This window comes from Bos grunniens, chromosome 18 (genome assembly GCF_055505025.1).
Source record: "Bos grunniens cultivar Pamir isolate PY7600 chromosome 18, Bosgru_T2T1.0, whole genome shotgun sequence".
In the NCBI taxonomy this organism is placed as follows: Eukaryota; Metazoa; Chordata; class Mammalia; order Artiodactyla; family Bovidae; genus Bos; species Bos grunniens.
Window position 1 is genome coordinate 53,799,264 of NC_141182.1, and position 18,307 is coordinate 53,817,570.

Below are 18,307 nucleotides of genomic sequence, written 5' to 3' on the forward strand. Positions count from 1 at the left end.
TCTAATTCATGGGATGATCGCTTAGAAGATGTCTGACTCAGAGTGCCACATAAGCTTCACCGGGATTTGACCTCAGATCTTCCCTTGGAGGTAAGCTCCACAGGAGGGATCCTGAGGTCCAGAGAGGAACAGCCATTACCTAGCACCACTCAGCTGCTTGGGATCACAGGTGGGGCAGAAGACTCCCCTGGGGACTCTGCCTTGCGCAGGTCTCCTTTCCCATTACCTCCTAGAGGCACTTGCTGAGTTCAGGGAAGACTGCCTGGTTTGCTTTTCCTTCTACTTTGGTAGGGTTTTGGTTTTTTTTTTACAAGATAACATATGCTACACTTTGCTGTATAGCAGACGCTACATTAACATTGTAGATCAACCATGCTCTAATGAGAAAATTTTCAAGGACTTCCCTGGTGGTCCTGTGGTTGAGAAATCACCTGCCAATACAGGAGACACGGGTTTGATGCCTGGTGCAGGCAGATTCCACATGCCGAGGGGCAGCTAAGCCCACGTACAACTACTGAGCCCATATTCTAGGGCCCATGGGCCGCAACGACTGAAGCCCATGTGCCTGGAGCCCGGGTTCTGCAACAAGAGAAGCCATCGCAATGAGAAGCCTGTGCACCAAAACTAGAGAGTAGCCTTTGCTGGTCGTAACTGGAGAAAGGCTGCTCGCCACAAAAAGACCCAGTGCAACCAAAAGTAAATAAATGGAAAAAATTAAAAATAATGTATGCTGGCTGTAACAAGTTGAATTGACACAAATTTTAATCAGCTGTGTCCCCCTCTGTCCAGCCCCACCCACCCGAGGTCACCAATGAGAAGAGTGTGGTATATTTTCTTCCACCGTATCCTCCAAGCTTATGTGGATCATGCTTATACCCCATGATATCGCTAAATGGCTCACCAGGCATCCTCAAGCATGTTCATGAATGATCTCAGTGCGTGCTCCCGGCAAGGTGTGTGAGGCAGATATTATTAACCCTGCCTTTTCTATAATCAAGGAAGCTGAGGCACAAAAGGGTTATTACATTCAGGGAGAAGATGGTGATGCCTGGATGTTGCCACAAGTTCCAGACTCCAGAGATTAAGCTCCAAACCACATTCTGCTTCCTACAAACATACATATATGGACACATTTTTAAAAGTAAAATCAAAACCATAGCATCGATTTGCCTTTTGTCACCTAATATTTCATTGGCATCTCTCCAGGGCAACATCTACATAGTTCTAATCTGTCTTTCATAAAAGTTACATAATATTTCTTTTTAAAATTTGATTTTTGGCCGTGCTGGGTCTTCCTTGCTGCGCTCAGACTTTCTCTGGCGAGCAGGGCCCACTCTCGAGTGCACGGGCTCCTCACTGCAGTGGCTTCTCTCGTTGCAGAGCCCGGGCTGTAGGCAGGCAGGCTGAGTAGTTGCAGCTCACGGGCTCTAAAGCGCAGGCTCAGTAGTTGTGGTGTTCGGGCTCGGTTGCCCTTCAGCATGTGAAATCTTCCTGGATCAGGGATCCAACCCGTGTCCCCTGCACTTGTAGGCAGATTCTTAAACAACTGGACCACCAGGGAAGTCGGATATAATTTCTTCTTTGAAGATTTTTCAGTCCCTCTTCACCCCCCACCCCCAGTGCTGCACAAAATATTATTGTCAGACATAGCAGCCTTACACAGTGGAGTGTTTATAAATCATACATATAGACTTGCTAGGTCGAAGGGTATACGTATTTAATAGATATTACCAGATTGTTTTTCCCAGAAGACTGTTAACAGTTCATATTTCTACTACTAATGTATTGGAGCCCCCACTCACCCCAAAAGTGGGTGTTATCACTTCTTAAATTTATGGGTATAAAGTGGAATCTCTTTGGAACATTAATTGGTGATTTTATAACCACTTGAGGGACTTTGTATTTCTCTGTTTGCTGCCCATTTCGGATGTGTCTTTGGTCAGTTGTCTTTAATTTTCCATTGACCATTAAAAAAAATTGGATTGCCTTTTCTTATCAAGTTGCAAAGTAAAGAAAACAACCCCATTACTAGGGTTGCTGAGTTGTTGAGTATGTATATTTTGTGTCTCGGTTCTTTATAGAGCATTAAAGAATCAGGTACATATAGAAAAGGGTACAAATGCACTTTTTATAGACTTAATACAATTAATAGAATTGATAGTTAATAGAGTGAATAGTGGAGAGCTCTGTTACTTTGCATACCATGAGGACACCATGGACAAATATCCTGGTCAGGAAAAAGCTACGTTTTAGATTTTATTAGGTATTGCTTAATGGCATTCCTAAAGAAGTTTTAGTGTTTCGTTTCTCCAGCCATGTGATCAGTCCAAGGAATGGTATCTCATTATTGTCTTACTTGCATTTCCTCAACCTTAGACATATTTTACATATCTTTTTACATATTAATGGATGTTTGTGTCCATCTTCTGGGAACTGTTTGCTTATTTCTTTAATCATTTGCCTGTTGGGTTTTTGCATATGAGGATTTAACCCTATGTACTGCAAATCTTTTCCTCCAGTCTATTAAAATTTTTAAAAAATAGTTTGTTTTCTGTCTTACCTTAAGAAGATCTTTCCACAAATAAGATTATAAAACATTTTCTATTAAAAAGACGTTACTGTGTGTGTGACTTTTAGACCTTTACCTGGGCTAAAATTTATAATTGCGTATGGTGTGAGCCTAGCTTTACATTTCAGCTCTGCCACTGAATAACCTTGAGCAACTGGACAGCATTGGACAGAGCTGAACGCTTCCTCCTCCTCAGAATGCGCACTTCCTCTAGCTTTTGTGTCCTAAGACTTTCTTGATTTTCCTTCTCCTTCTCTGGCTGGTCTTTTGTTCTCACTTTCAGACTCATTCTTCCCTTCCTGATCAGTATACTCTTCTGCCAGGTGACCATATCCAGACAATAGCTTCAGTCACACCAAAAGGCAGACAATTTTCCTATTTTTATGTCTGAGCTCTCAGCTGAATCCTGGATCTGCGTATCCACCTGCCTACTTGACATCTCCACTGGGGTGCTCCAGAGGCACCTCAAACACAGGATTTCCAAAATGGAGGATTTCCTCCTCCAGAACTGGCCCTCTTCTGGGAGTCCCTGTCTGAGCGAATGATATGATCATCTTCCAGTTACAAAAGCCATAAATCTGAGCACCATCCTTGACCATCTCCTACCCTCTCCCCAAAACAGCACCCAAAATGATGCCCAGCACCAAGCAGATGCTCGATAGATAGTTACTGAATGACTGGATGCCTGTTTAGTCCATCCCCAAGTCATGATGCTGCTATCTCCTAAATACTACCCCCCCACTTTTTTTTTTGGTTGCACTGGGTCTTCATTGCTCAGCATGGACTTCTGCTGGTTGCTGTGAGCAGGGGCTTCTCTTGTTGCAGAGCACGAGCTCTAGAGTGTGCGGCTCAGTAGTTGTGGCACACGGGCTTAGTTGCTCCACGGCATATGGGATCTTCCAGGACCAGGGATCAAATCTGTGTCCCGTGCGTTGGCAAGGTAGATTCTTAACAACTGGACCACCAGGGAAGTCCGTCTCCTAAATATCTGATAAATCAGGATACTCCTGTCTATTTCTGCTCTCTCCACTCCGATTCAGTTACCATCTTCTCGCACCTGGATTTTGCTCCTACCTTCTCAATGACCTTGCATCATGCACCCTGGCCCCTGTGAGGCCCAGGCTCAAATCAAAAACCCAGACTTATTTTTTCCATGGCTCCTCATGACTCAGGATGAGACCCATGCTCCTCACCATGGCCTACAGAATGGGCTGCTTCCACCCCAGCCTCACCACGATCATGGCCAAGACCTTCTTCCGGAGTTGCCCAGCCACCCTGCCCTTTTGCTGTCTATGAAGAAACTTTGACTACCTTGCCCCCAGGGGACTCTGTACAAAGAGGAATTTGAAGAAATTCAGCAACCTTGTAATTTAACTTTCGGATTACAAAACACTCAACTAACCTTTTGTAAAAAAGACAGAAATATTTACACATATTCCTTAACGAAACTTAGGGTGCAGTCATTAGCTAGGTGGGATGAAGACTTCCCTTGTTAGAATTTTATTTATTCTGTGTCTTGTCAGCCTAAAAATGAGACATGCCCCTGCGAACATTTAGAGCAATTTATAACAACGGGTAATTGTTATATTGCCCATAACAGTTGGGACTGTATTACTTGAGTCTTTTAAATGTTTTTAATGTAATTTAAAAATATTTATTTATTTAAATATCTGGCTGCATCAGGTGTGAACTCTTAGCTGCAGTATGTGGGATCTAGTTCCCTGGCCAGGGATCAAACCCCTACCCCATGCATTGGGAACTCAGAGTCTTAGCCGCTGGATAACCAGGGAAGTCGCATGTAAGTTTTCAATTGAAGTATAGGTGATTTACAATATTGTATTAGTTTCAGGTGTGCAGCAAAGTGATTCAGTCACACACATATTTACATATATATGTGTTGATATTCTTTTTCAGATTCTTTTCCCTTATAAATTATTACAAAATATTGAGTATAGTTCCCTGTACAACACAGTAGGGCTTTGTTGGTTACCTATTTTATATAAAATATTACTTGAGTACTTTTTTGATAGGCTGAAATTAGATTTATTCGCTATGTTTTAGGAAGCTGAATTTTTAAAATATTTAATTCATCAGCTGTTGTTTAATTTTTAAAATACTTAATTCAGCCGGTATAAACCCCCTCGAACTGGACATGGAACAACAGACTGGTTCCAAATGGGAAAAGGAGTTCGTCAAGGCTGTATATTGTTACCTTGCTTATTTAACTTCTATGCAGAGTACATCATGAGAAATGCTGGGCTGGAAGAAGTACAAGCTGCAATCAAGATTGCCGGGAGAAATATCAATAACCTCAGATATGCAGATGACACCACCCTTATGGAAGAAAATGAAGAGGCACTAAAAAGCCTCTTGATGAAAGTGAAAGAGGAGAGTGAAAAAGTTGGCTTAAAGCTCAACATTCAGAAAACTAAGATCACGGCATCTGGTCCCATCACTTCATGGGAAATAGATGGAGAAGCAGTGGAAACAGTGTCAGACTTTATTTTTGTGGGCTCCAAAATCACTGCAGATAGTGATTGCAGCCATGAAATGAAAAGACGCTTACTCCTTGGAAGGAAAGTTATGACCAACCTAGATAGCATATTCAAAAGCAGAGACATTACTTTGCCAACAAAGGTCTGTCTAGTCAAGGCTATGGTTTTTCCAGTGCTCCTGTATGGATGTGAGAGTTGGACTGAGAAGAAAGCTGAGCGCCGAAGAATTGATGCTTTTGAACTGTGGTGTTGGAGAAGACTCTTGAGAGTCCCTTGGACTGCAAGGAGATCCAACCAGCCCATTCTGAAGGAAGTCAGTCCTGGGATTTCTTTGGAAGGACTGATGCTGAAGCTGAAACTCCAGTACTTTGGCCACCTCATGCGAAGAGTTGACTCATTGGAAAAGATTCTGATGCTGGGAGGAATTGGGGGCAGAAGGAGAAGGGGATGACAGAGGATGAGATGGCTGGATGGCATCACCGACTCGATGGACGTGAGTTTGGGTGAACTCCGGGAGTTGATGATGGACAGGGAGGCCTGGCGTGCTGTGATTCATGGGGTCGCAAAGAGTCGGACACGACTGAGTGACTGAACTGAACTGAAATCCCCTCGAGATTTTCTTGCAGTTAATAAAAAATACTTGTTTTTTTGTTATAGCAACAATGATAGAAGTCCAATTAAATGGTAATTCTAGCAAGAACAAGTTTAAAACACAAAGCAGGAGTCCACAAGCCACTTCCTCTGCTATCTGACCCGCTCGGCTCCGCGATGCCGGTGGACCTCAGCAAGTGGCCCGGGCCTCTGAGCCTGCAGGAAATGGATGAGCGGCCGCAGCACCCGCTGCAGGTCGAATACGGCGGGGCGGAGGTCGACGAACTGGGCAAAGTGCTGACACCCACCCAGGTTAAAAACTGGCCCACCAGCACTACATGGGATGGCCTTGGTCTAGGTAAATTGTACACCTTGGTCTTGACAGATCCGGATGCTCCCAGCGGGAAGGACCCCAAATACAGGGAATGGCACCATTTCCTGGTGGTCAACATGAAGGGCAACAACATCAGCAGTGGCACGGTTCTCTCCGATTATGTGGGCTCTGGGCCTCCCAAGGGCACAGGCCTGCACTGCTACGTCTGGCTGGTTTATGAGCAGGAAGGACCACTGAAGTGTGATGAGCCCATTCTCAGCAACCGATCTGGAGACCACCGTGGCAAATTCAAGGTGGCCTCTTTCCGCAAAAAGTACGAGCTTGGGGCCCCAGTGGCCGGCACGTGTTACCAGGCCAAATGGGATGATTATGTGCCCAAGCTCTACGAGCAGCTGTCTGGGAAGTAGAGGAGATGGACACTGTCCCAGAGTTCCCAGACAGTGTTTCAGTGTAGTGATGCATGTAGATTTTCCCCCATCTCTCTGCCTAAGCCCTGAGTGGTCAGATTTAGATTTAGGGTGACTTTTCTTTCCTTCTGCCTGTATTGTATAATTTTAGGGGGGTTATGTTTTGATCAAATTTGAACTCCGTTTTGGTGGGGGATTCTTTGGTACTGTGATGCGGTTTATCCAAATGTTAATAGACGAACAACAACCCAGACTTTAAAGAAGAAAAGCAAAAGAGACACTGATGTATAGAACAGTCTTATGGACTCTGTGGGAGAGGGAGAGGGTGGGAAGATTTGGGAGAATGGCATTGAAACATGTAAAATATCATGTATGAAACGAGATGCCAGTCCAGGTTCAATGCACGATACTGGATGCTTGGGGCTGGTGCACTGGGACGACCCAGAGGGATGGTATGGGGAGGGAGGAGGGGGGAGGGTTCAGGATGGGGAACACATGTATAAATTTTTTTTTAATAAAATAAAAAAAAAAAAAGAAAAAAAATTCTGGTAAAAAGACCAGGTCTGCAGTATTAGAACAGAACTTCAAAGAGTCTTTAAGGGAGGTTGAAAACAAAAAAGAGATTGACTGTCTCTGCCTTTGTGAGCCTGAGCACAGAATTGTGTGTGAAGGTACCTACTGGCATGTGTTTTCACGGCTCTGTCTCACCAAGACAACCAGGGGCCGGCATGTCCACTAACCCCCAACGTCTCAGGCTGGTTACTGCGTGTCAGTGTCCCACTGTGGCTCCTTTAAAGAGCAATACTGGAAAAAGCTCCGTAGAAGAAATTGCTTTGCTGTTAAAGCCTGGCCATCTAGACGAGCAGCAGGGCTGGGTAAGAGGTTATCAGAATCTGAAAGTCTGTGCTTGTTAAATTGATCACACTTTGGTTTAAAAAAGAAAACGGGTCTGGAGTTGGTGAATATTGTGTTAATTTTGCTGTTTGCTTATAGTTTGAATAAAAATAAAAACACTGTGTAGATGTGAAAAAAAAAATTAAAACACAAAGCAGCGTCTTTACGTTTCCCTCGATGTTCCCAAGCGTGGAATGTTCCCCGCTCACCTGCTCCATCCTAATTGTCACTTACTAGTCCTTCAGCATCGCCTTCTCAGACTGACACTGCCTTTCTGATATCTTGGACGAAGACAAACCCTGCTATTTTACTTTCCCCACACTATTTCCATCTCTGTATTTGTCACAACTGGAGTTATAAACCTCCCTGTTTCATTCTTTAATCTTTGTTTCTCCCATACAGTGCGGTCTCTAAGAAGGGCCATCATATAATTTATTGTCCAAACCATGACACCTCAGAGTGAATGAGGGAGCCCTTAATATTTACGTTGCATCAGTGGGTAAACACGAGATTGTCCCCAGAAGTACAGGATGTACTTTTGCCCCATTTAAAGGTAAAAAATGGGCTATCATTTCCCCCTCTCACACACCATTATATCCTAAGTTCTAAGCACACAGTTGGCAATAAACGCATATGAATATCACAGGTTGAGTCACCCTCACTTTCTCCCTCTGTGAAATGGACTTCACAACAGTCCCTCCCTCACAGGGCTGTTGTAAACACTGGGGCTGCCTCTCACACGATGGTTAATAGAGTACAGATGGAGGCCTACACACCCTATTGCTAAAGATTTAAAAGTTATACACCCAGAACTTCCCTGATGGTCCAGTGGGTAAGACCCCACAATCCCAATGCAGGGGGTCCGGGTTCCATCCTTGGTCAGGGAACTAGATCCCACATGGGTGCTGCAGTGAAGATCTTAGGTGCCACAGCTAAGACCCGGTGCAGCCAAAATAAATAAATATTTAAAATATATTGATTTATTTGGTTGCGTTGGGTCTTCCATGGGATCTTCATTGTGGTATAGGGTTTAGTTGCTCCACAACATGTGGGATCTTAGTCCCCCGACCAAGGGATCAAACCCACGTCTCTTACATTGGAAGGCAGATTCTTAACCACCGGACCACCGTGGAAGTCCCAATAAATAGTTTTTCAAAGTTTTACACCAAGCAAACAGCTGCTAAACAAAATATGATCTACCCTCTTCACAAAGACACCTCCAAAAAAGAAAACAGAAAGATACGTGCAAAGTGACAGTCCCTATCAAACGACTCTGGGTGGCGTGATTTCAAAGTGGACTTTCTTTTCTGCCAAAGTCCTAGGTTCACTCTGGGGAGATAAGGTGGGGGAAGGGGGGCAGCTTTCTCTCACATTTATTGGATCGTGAGGGTACCCCCTGTCAGTCTTCCAGTAATTTGCGATACTCATGTGATAAACACTTGCTTTTAGTTCCTTTTTATTGGGGGAGGGGCCTGCTCTCCTTTCACACCTCCCTCCTCCCCATTCAGGACTCCCTATATGCGTCTTCTCCCCTTACCTGGGCTACTCAAGCAACCTCCATTCACAGGTGCTCCCAGCTCCCTATCCTGCAGGAATGGGGAGGAACTGGAGGCTGGAAGATCCCACTGGAATTTAGAATTCCCTGACAGCTTGGAATTCTACCCAGGAACATGGAGACTTTCAGACAGGAGGCCCCTCCACTCCTAACTTGAAGACCATCCCTCTTCTTTTCTAAATGCCCTTCCCCCATCCCACCATGGGGGCCACCTGTGCACCCCACCAGCTTGCCCCTGCTCTGTCCACAGCCCCAGAGATAGAGCGGTTTCCTCAGGTTTAGAGGTGCACTCCCGATCCCCTAACATCACTGACTCAGGGGACAGGCCCATGCCCAAGTTTCAGAAAAAGGCTGAGCTACTTGTTCAGCAAATTCGGGGGCTTCGAGTCCCAGACCATGTCCAGAAATGGGGACTCGGGCACATTTTAGCTCCTGGGGATGCCTTGCCCTTCGGAGTCAGACTCAAGCCTGAATCCAAGGGCAAAATTGTTAATTCCAGTCCATATAACTTACTAAGCACCCGCTGTGTGTCCCACTTACCTGTTGTAGGTGCTAGGAATTCAGCTGTGAGCAAAACAGGACTTTCCAGCACTCACGTTCATGTGGGGAAGACAGACAGTAAGTAAGGAAACGAATAACTACTTCTGAAAAGCCTGGTACACTGTATTTCACTTGGATGAAATACAGTTTCATTTCACCTTCAGCTCTAACCTGGGGATTGTTCTTGGCATTGTGGGAGATGGAGCATCCTTCCCCGTGTGTCCCCACTTTCGCCGCCAGAGGGCGCGCCGACCCTGTTTGTCCACACGCGTCGCCGCGCGTTTTCTCCCTTAGTCTCAGGTGGGTCACTTAGCCTCGAAGGAGTCCTGTTTTGTGATTTCCCTGGGGGCCTGTCTCTCCCGTGACATAACTGCTCTCCCTCCCTGCTCTGCCCCACAGCGACCAGGTATGTGGTCGGGACTGGGGTGGAGTGTGCCCCGTACACCCCGCGTGAGTTGTACTTGTGGACGTGGGTTGGGGGATTCCAAGCGCTGGACCAGGACCAAAGTATATGAAGCGAATGCGTGAGGTCAGTGGTGAGGCTGGCCACACACCCGACCCGTCTGGAAATGCGGAACAAGGAGTCTAGGTGTGTGAGTCAGGGGTTTGCATGAGAGCCACCTTCGCGCAATGGAGGCGCTGGTCTGCTGAGATGGGTACCGAGGATCGCCCAGCCCGCCAAGGCCGACGCACGCGCATCTCCTGATGGGGTGCGGAGTGAAGAGCAAGCACCTGGAGCCAGCTTTGGGCCATGTGTGATGAGAAACTGTGGGGCAAGGTCCTTTTGACAAGTCCCTGTCACTCTCTGTCTACTCCCTTTCACACTTTCTGGCCCCAAATGTTTCAGCCTAGGTTGTGCTTTCCCTGCCTCAGCTCCCAGACCAGTCATTTCTCCAAGGAGCTCTGTCCTTTGAGCCAGGAAAGGCTTTTGTTTTTTTGTTTGTTTTTTCCTTTAATTAAAAAAAATTGTATTTATTTGGTGCACCAGGTCTTGGTCGCAGCACTTGGGATCTTTACTTTCAGCATATGGGATCTGGTTCCCTGACCAGGGATCCAACCTGGGGCCTCTTCATTGGAAGCTTGGACTCAACCACTGGACCACCAGGGAAGCCCCTACAGGTGTGGAATGTTTAATAAAATACTTAGTATATTGGAAGGCACTTTCCGCACCAATGGACATTTTTCAAGAGGTTTAGTGCGAGGAGCCCATGAACAATCCAGTCATGGTGACTGGGTAGAGAATGGAGGATGAGAACAGTCAGTTTTTTCCCTGCACCATCTCTCCCATGGTCACCTCCATCTTCCAGAAATGGGAATCTTCCCTCAAACACGATGAGCTCATCATTCCACAAGCTCTCCAAGGGGGTGACTCTGCCGCAATCTTCGTCAAGGCCCCAGTGGACCCAGAAATGCGCCAACCAAGGCCGCTTCAAGTCCCATGCCAGGACTGGAGGTCACACAGACACTAGAACTTTTCTCATTCTGGGCCAAAAGTGTCTCTGTGCTGAGTTGGTGGTGTCTGTGGAGGGCGTCCCACAGCACCTCAGAGATGATGGGGACGGTCCTCCTATCCCAACCTGAGACGATTTTCAAAGCCCCTCCTCTACCGCCTCCTCCTCCAGTAAAGGAGCAAGAGAACCTAGAACCAGTCTCCCCACCCAGCTCCCTCCTCCAGAATCTTACCCAGAAGGGACTGTCAACACCGTTGCTTAGTCGATAAGTCATATGCAATTCTTTGCGACCCCACCAGGCTCCTCATCCCTGGGGTTTCCCAGGCAAGAATACTGGCATGGGTTGCCATTTCCTTCTCCAGGGGATCTTTCTGATTCCTTCAAAATGCAGGGATTGCACCTGTGTCTCCTGCATTGGCGGGAGCATTCTTTACCCCTGAGCCACCTGGGAAGCTCTGTGTCAACATTATAGTAAGTGAAACTGGAGTCTGCTGGTGAGGAGAAAATAGGTGGATCTGAATCCTGAGGCCATAGACTGAGAAAAGAGGCAACTGGGAAGGACAGGGAAAGGGTAGAACAAAGAGGAAAAGTCGAGGGACACTTGGAGGCAAGATTTCAACCTGAAGTTCCCAGAGCGTCTTACCTATGAACCTGTGGTGCCTGGCCCTTGATCTCCTAGACTGAGCTATGGTTCCCATGTTTGAATGGAGTCTGGGGTCCACCCACAGGGCTAGACTCTGAGTGCCCCACCCCTACAGCCCTGTCCCACATTCCTACCCCCTCATTTGCAGCCCCACCTCCTGATCTTCTCTTTATTTTTATTTTCATAATTAATTACTTTTTGTGGTGTGTAATGTCTTATTCAGGAGAAGACAATGGCACCCCACTCCAGTACTCTTGCCTGGAAAATCCCATGGACGGAGGAGCCTGGTAGGCTGCAGTCCATGGGGTTGCGAAGAGTCGGACACAACTGAGCGTCTTCACTTTCACTTTTCACTTTCACGCATTGGAGAAGGAAATGGCAACCCACTCCAGTGTTCTTGCCTGGAGAATCCCAGGGATGGGGGAGCCTGGTGGGCTGCTGTCTATGGGGTCACACAGAGGCGGACACGACTGAAGCGACTTAGCAGCAGCAGCAGCAGTGTCTTATTCCCTGACCAGAGATGGCACTGGTACCTCTTGCAGTAGAAGCATGGAGGAGTCTTTTTCTTTTTTTTCACTTCATTTTATTTATATTTATTTTTAGAAAGTGAAAGTGAAGTCCCTCAGTCGTGTCCGACTCTTTGCGACCCCATGGACTGTAGCCTACCAGGGTCCTCCATCCATGGGATTCTCGAGACAAGAATACTGGAGTGGGTTGCCATTTCCTTCTCCAGGGGATCTTCCTGACCCAGGGATCGAACCTGGGCCTCCTGCATTGGAAGTAGACGCTTTAACCTCTGAGCCATCAGGGAAGCCTGCTTAGTTCTATTCTAGTCTCTGTTCTGTTTATTTTTATTGGAGTATAATTGCTTTATAATGTTGTGTCATCTTCTGCTGTACAAAGAAGTGAATCAGCTCTATGCATACACATATCCCCTCTCTCTTGGCCTTCCCTTCCATCCCCCCATCCCACCCCTCTGGGTCATCACAGAGTACAGAGCTGAGCTCCCTGGGCTCTACACCAGGTTCCCACTAGCTATCTATTTTACACATGGTGGAGTCTTCACCACTGGACTACCAGAGAAGGCCCCAGCCACATCTGCACCCAGCCCCCTTCTGGAACGTTCTGGTGAAGAATGACTTGAAAGGGTGTCCAAACCCACCTCCCCACCCTGGAACCAAACTCCTTCCTCTCTCCTTGCACTTACTTCATGGGCCAGTCCCGTCCCTTCCTGGACCCAGACTTCTGTAGTGTACTTTTTGAGTTGTGAAAGACATGGAAATTATTTTCTTATGTGTTAATTTTATATTGATATAAAACAATTTTATATCAGAATTACACAGAATAAAGTGATACCTTTTGGCCCTGAATTGGGTGTGCCCCCAAACGGGCCTCCGACAATCAGCCCTCTCCCCAACTTTCTGTTCTAAACCTTTGTGGAAGGCTGGTGTCACTGGTTGTGGCCGTTAGAGAGGCCTGGGCTGAAATGACCTTCGGTTAAAGGTCCAAACATTCCAGAAGTTTCCAGGCCCTTCTCTGAGCAGAGCTGACTCCAGAGGAGGAATGTCTTACCAATCGACCACTCTGACCTTTGCCTGTGCTCTGCCTTACTAAGTTCAGATACCTCCGTTTCCAGAATCTTGTAAAGGCGCAAATTTTGATTTCTTTCTAGGAAATCCTTTTTGGAGACAAGCAAATTCTTCCTTTGTGAGAGTTCCAACCCCCACACCACAATCTCTGGGCCGGTACAAAGTCCAGCCCCGGGGTTGATTTCCAAGAAAGGGGAGACTTTTCTTTCTGCCTCCTGGTCCACCCTCAGAAGCGCCCCGCCCCGCGCTGGGCCCAGTGCCCGCCAGGGGGCGCGCCGACCCACCCTCCCTCCTTGGTTGGGGGGTTGGGAGGGAGAGACCAGTCCAGACTCGGGCTCCGCGGCGAAGACCCCGTCCCTCCCTGCCTGTGAGTCGCGTCCTCCACCTTGTGCCACACCCTGTCGAGATCAGTGCAAGAAAGCGGAGACTTGTGATTGAAATGGAATTTTTATTCAGTGCAACCAGGAGGTCATGGTAACTTGAAACTTGTTCTTAAGTGGAAAAGTGGGTGTTATCTTGCCACCTTTGGAAGTGGAGAAAGGACTGGACTCCGTTTGCATCGATCCCGCCATGATAGAATATGTAAGGTTGCAGAATTCACAGAGTGCCTCCTGGTTTGCTCCTGGTGGAGAAAATGCCAAGGGGAATCACGGATCTCATTAAGGGTCCCCAGGTCCAGCCTGGGGATTGATCATCCCTCACGGTATTAGTCACAGGGGTCATTGTGAGAGGTCAGGGTCCTGGGGACATCCAACAGCAAAGTAACCTCTCACGATTGTCCATGGTCACAGAAAGGGGACCAGTCTCCCTACTCAGGATAGATTTAGGATGACTGTTACAAAGGAGACAGAATAAGGAGGGAGGGATTGAATCTGAGTGTCTCCTATCCCTCTAAAACCCACTCCATGTCCCAGATCTAAGGGGACAACATATCTCTCCAGGCTCATTCAGGACACAGCATCCAACTGACCTCTGATCAGCCAACACTGAAGAGAGACAGAGAGAGCGGGGGAGCAAGAGAGAGATGGATGCAGAGGGAGGGATGGATAGATTATGGGCAGAGGAGTAGAAAAGAGAAACACAAGCTGACCAATGAAGAGGATGAAATAGAAATAAAAACGAAAGGAGAAAGAAGCAACAGAGAGTTCAGTTCAGTTCAGTCGCTCAGTCGTGTCCAACTCTTTGCCACCCCATGAACTGCAGCATGCCAGGCCTCCCTGTCCATCACCAACTCCCAGAGTCCACCCAAACCCACGTCCATTGAGTTGGTGATGGATGCCATCCAGCCATCTCATCCTCTGTCGTCCCCTTCTCCTCCTGCCCTCAATCCCTCCCAGCATCAGGGTCTTTGGTGGATGGAATAGAGTAGGTGGATGGGGACGGAAGGACCCAGAAAAGCACTTGGTGGGGGGAGATGAGTCATAGAACCGGTATGCAGGCCCCCCTTTCCTCCGTGCCCCCTCCTCCCTTGGAAGGCACAGAACCTCACCTGCCACAAACCCGATCGTCTGAGGATACAACCGAGTAACAATTTTGACCTTTCACCTTCACCACGAAGGACTCCTGGGGCCTGTTGACCAACCACGGGCAGCACTGCTCGAAGCAGACCCTAAAGGTGCAGTTTCCACACTTCCGGGTCCTGCCCAAGGGTACCACGGCATCGTCATAGCAACAGTCCTGCCGGGGGTCGTAGAACTGGTCCCCGCATCGCTCTTGTGACTGGCACAGCAACAGCTGAATGCCTGTGGGGGACACTGGAGGAAACAGAGGTGGTGTCACCCTGGCAGCGGGGTGGGCAAGTCCTGGGCTGGGGTCTTCTGGGAGCGGCACCCCACCCCCCAGCGTCCGCGTCCCTCCTGGGCTCACCTGGGGCAGCATGTGAGCAGAGAAGCAAAAGGATGCAGACAGCAGCCAAGACAGCTGTGGGAGAAAAAGGGATGATGCTTGGCCTCAAAAGTGGATGGGGCAGCCACTGGAGCCCAACCTAGAGGAGGGGGGGTCCGAGGGGGTGTCTGTCCTGACCAAGGCTCAGGGAAAGCTTAGAAACAGACCTGTGTTAGGTGTCTGCGGATTATGGGTCTGTGGAAGTTGAGAGGAGGCAGGCAGGACTCAGAGAAATGGGTTTGGGGTTCTGAGGGATGTGGGTGTTCCCTGGGAGGGAAGAGTTCAGAGCAGGAGGCTCAGCTGGAGTCAAGCGTTAAAGGCAGCTGAGCTAACACTGGTGTCGTGTTATGTCCATGACCAATATTAAAATTTAGATGCCAGGATTTGGGGTGGGAGCCTGTCATAATGTACAGCATTGGGCATGAGTTTGGAAATTGATCAGGGACATGGATGGGGCTGCTCTTGGTCTTCCCAAGTGGTTCAGGGATAAAGAACACTCCTGCCATATCCCATGGATGGAGGAGCCTGGTAGGCTGCAGTCCATGGGGTCGCTAAGAGTCAGACACGACTGAGCGATTTCACTTTCACTTGTCACTTTCATGCACTGGAGAAGGAAATGGCAATCCACTCCAGTGTTCTTGCCTGGAGAATCCCAGGGATGGGGGAGCCTTGCCTGGGGAATCCCAGGGATGGGCTGCCGTCTATGGGGTCGCACAGAGTCGGACACCACTGAAGCGACTTAGCAGCAGCAGCACCCAACGCAGGAGGCACAGGTTCAATCCCTAAGTCAGGAAGATCCCCTGGAGAAGGAAATGGCAACCCACTCCTGTATTCTTGCCTGGAGAATCCCATGAACAGAGGAGCCTGGAGAGCTACAGTCCATGGGGTCCCAAAGAGCTGGACATGACTGAGCGACTGAGCAGGCATGCACGCCCTTGGGGATGTGGCAGGGGTACTGCTATGATGGAGTCCCTTGTCTGGCTGGGGGCTAGGGACGAGGAGTGATGGATTGAAGCGAGGATGGCGTTGAGGCTGATTTTGGATTTGGGCTCCAAGAGAGTCGGGATTTGGTCCTTCTTACCCAGGATGCAGCGTCGTGGAGTCATGGCTCTGGGTTGGCTGCGGTGGAGTGGAAGGAAGTGTAGCAGATCCCAGCAGCTGGTTTTATACTATGCCGCCGAAGCCCCGCCCCCACCTCCCCAGAAAGAAGCTCCTGCTCTCATCAGCTCTCCTGTCTTCCTGCCAGGCCTGCAGAGACACGCTGGGGCCCTGGGGCAGCAACAGGTTTCAGATGTGAGCTTGGTCACGTCACTGTCAAACATGATGTCAATTCTTTGAGAGCCAGGAGGAGACCCATGGGGCCCCCTCCTCCCCCTCCCCACCAGAGCCTCCCTCTCACCTCGGACACTGCAGCCTCTTTTGCAAATAGGGATCCTTGGGGTCCTTCCCACTCTCCCAAGATGAATCCACTCGCCAGCTTTCCCATCAGATCCTCTGTCTTCTACTTTCTGGACTTTAAAAAAAAATAATTTTATTTATTTATTTATTTTTGGCAATGCTGGGTCTTCGTTGCCACGTGTGGGTTTTTCTCTAGTTGAGGGGAGCAGGGGCTGCTCTCTAGTTGCGGGACACAGGCTTCTCATCGCAGTGGTTTTTCTTCCCGCCTCTTTGTCACTGAGCCACCAGGGAAGCCCGACCCTTATTTTTTTAGTCTAAAATAGATGACAGACACATTTAAGAGCCTGGCAATAAAGATTCACTGAGAATGAGCTGTGTGGCAAGCCCTGAGTTAGAGGCTGCTACAGGTGCAGTGATTACTCAGTAGCATCAGAGAGGGCTACAGACCATCTTTAAGACCATGATGACTCAGAGAGGTCAGGTTTGGGTAAAAACTCAGTGGCTGTGGGAGCCCAGATTAGGGTGGGAGGTCATGAGATGCCTTGAGTGTTCAGGGAGGGATTCCTGGAAGAGGGGATATGTGAGCTAATATTTCAAGGATGAGGCTGAACTGTATTTTAGGAAGGCTGAGCCCCAGAGAGTGTGGAAGACGGACGAGGGAGCTGGAGCGAGTGGGAGAGGGGCAGGGTCAGTCCCTTGTGAGCATTGAGGACTCAGGACTTTATCCTCAGTGCACTGAGCACCATGTCCATGTCCTGAGCATGGAAGGAGAGTATTCAGATCTGTGTCTACGAATATCTGTCTCCCCAGGTCTGCTCTGGGGAGGCTGGACAGGAAGGTTGAGACCGGAGTTAGGAGCTCAGGGAAGATCCTGCTACAGCAAAAATACCTGTGCAGTGACCAGAGTTCTAAATGTTTTCTTTTTCCCATTGATGCTTTCAAACTGTGGTGCTGGAGAGGACTCTTGGGAGTCCCTTGGAGAGCAAGGAGATCACACCAGTCAATCCTAAAGGAAATCAACCCTGAATATTTATTGGAGGGACTGATGCTGAGGCTGAAGCTCCAATACTTAGGCTACCTGCTGCAAAGAGCCAACTCATTGGAAAAGACCCTGATGCTGGGAAAGATTGAAGGTGGGAGGAGAAGTGGGTAACAGAGGATGAGATGGTTGGATGGCATCACTGATTCAATGGACATCAGTTTGAGCAAGCTCCGGGAGATGGTGATGGACAGGGAAGCCTGGGGCGCTGCAGTCCTTGGGGTCTTAAAGAGTCGGACAAGACTGAGTGACCGAACAACAGCAGAAGAGGGGGCAGGGTACCGCATGCTCCCCTCCCAGCCCCATGTCGCCTCTTGGAGTTTGGGGGTTTCTGCAGTCGCTGAGTAGTTCCCAACTGTGGACTGCAACATTTTAGTAGGTTCGACAACCACTCAAGCTGGGCATCAGCTACATCATTTTTTAATTGAAGAAAATATAGATTAAGGAATGGATTAGTATGTGCTGCAAAGAATCTTTTTTCCAGGTTTTTAAAAAAATTATTTTAAAATGTCATGTTAGTTTCTGCTGTACAGCAAAGTGAATCAGCTATATGTTTCCATATATCCCCTCTTTTTTGGATTTCTTTCCCATTTCGGTCATCACAGAGTTTCCTGGGCTATACATCAGGCTCTCATTAGCTGTCTATTTTAAGCACAGTATCAATAGTGTATATATGCCAGTCCCAATCTCCCGATTCATCCCATGCCCCCCCTTTCCCCTTGGGCATCCATGCATGGTTCTCTGTGTCTCTGTTTCTGCTTTGCAAATAAGATCACTTGTACCATTATTCTAGATTCCACACATACACGATACTTGTTTTCCTCTTTTGACTTCCATCTGTATGAAGATCTTGAGACCAATCCACGTCTCTGCTAATTACACAGAATCTTATTAATTATTTCACAATTAAATGCTGTG

At 48.0% G+C, this 18,307-nt stretch overlaps 1 protein-coding gene and 1 pseudogene across 2 annotated transcripts; one reads left to right on the forward strand and one right to left on the reverse strand.

The window, feature by feature from the left end:
* Positions 1-5,791: 5,791 nt before the first annotated feature.
* LOC147354084 (phosphatidylethanolamine-binding protein 1 pseudogene) lies at positions 5,792-6,670 on the forward strand (annotated as a pseudogene). The gene has a single exon (XR_015146203.1). The product of XR_015146203.1 is annotated as a phosphatidylethanolamine-binding protein 1 pseudogene (transcript).
* A 6,832-nt stretch (positions 6,671-13,502) lies between these two features.
* On the reverse strand, positions 13,503-16,263 carry LOC147354085 (insulin growth factor-like family member 1). The gene is made up of 4 exons (XM_086353243.1): positions 16,034-16,263; positions 14,935-14,988; positions 14,558-14,822; positions 13,503-13,690 (listed from the first exon to the last, which is right to left on the reverse strand). Exons 1-4 carry the CDS (start codon positions 16,056-16,058, stop codon positions 13,666-13,668), a joined length of 369 nt encoding a protein of 122 aa, XP_086209369.1. The 5' UTR covers positions 16,059-16,263; the 3' UTR covers positions 13,503-13,665.
* Positions 16,264-18,307: the final 2,044 nt, after the last annotated feature.

Excerpts from the sequence above, each read along its gene's own strand:
- LOC147354085 (XM_086353243.1), bottom strand. The coding sequence starts at position 16,058 with ATGACTCCACGACGCTGCATCCTGG. Across the intron at positions 14,989-16,033 it reads TCCACGACGCTGCATCCTGG|CTGTCTTGGCTGCTGTCTGC; the intron begins GTAAGAAGGACC and ends TTTCTCCCACAG. Across the intron at positions 14,823-14,934 it reads CTGCTCACATGCTGCCCCAG|TGTCCCCCACAGGCATTCAG; the intron begins GTGAGCCCAGGA and ends TGTTTCCTCCAG.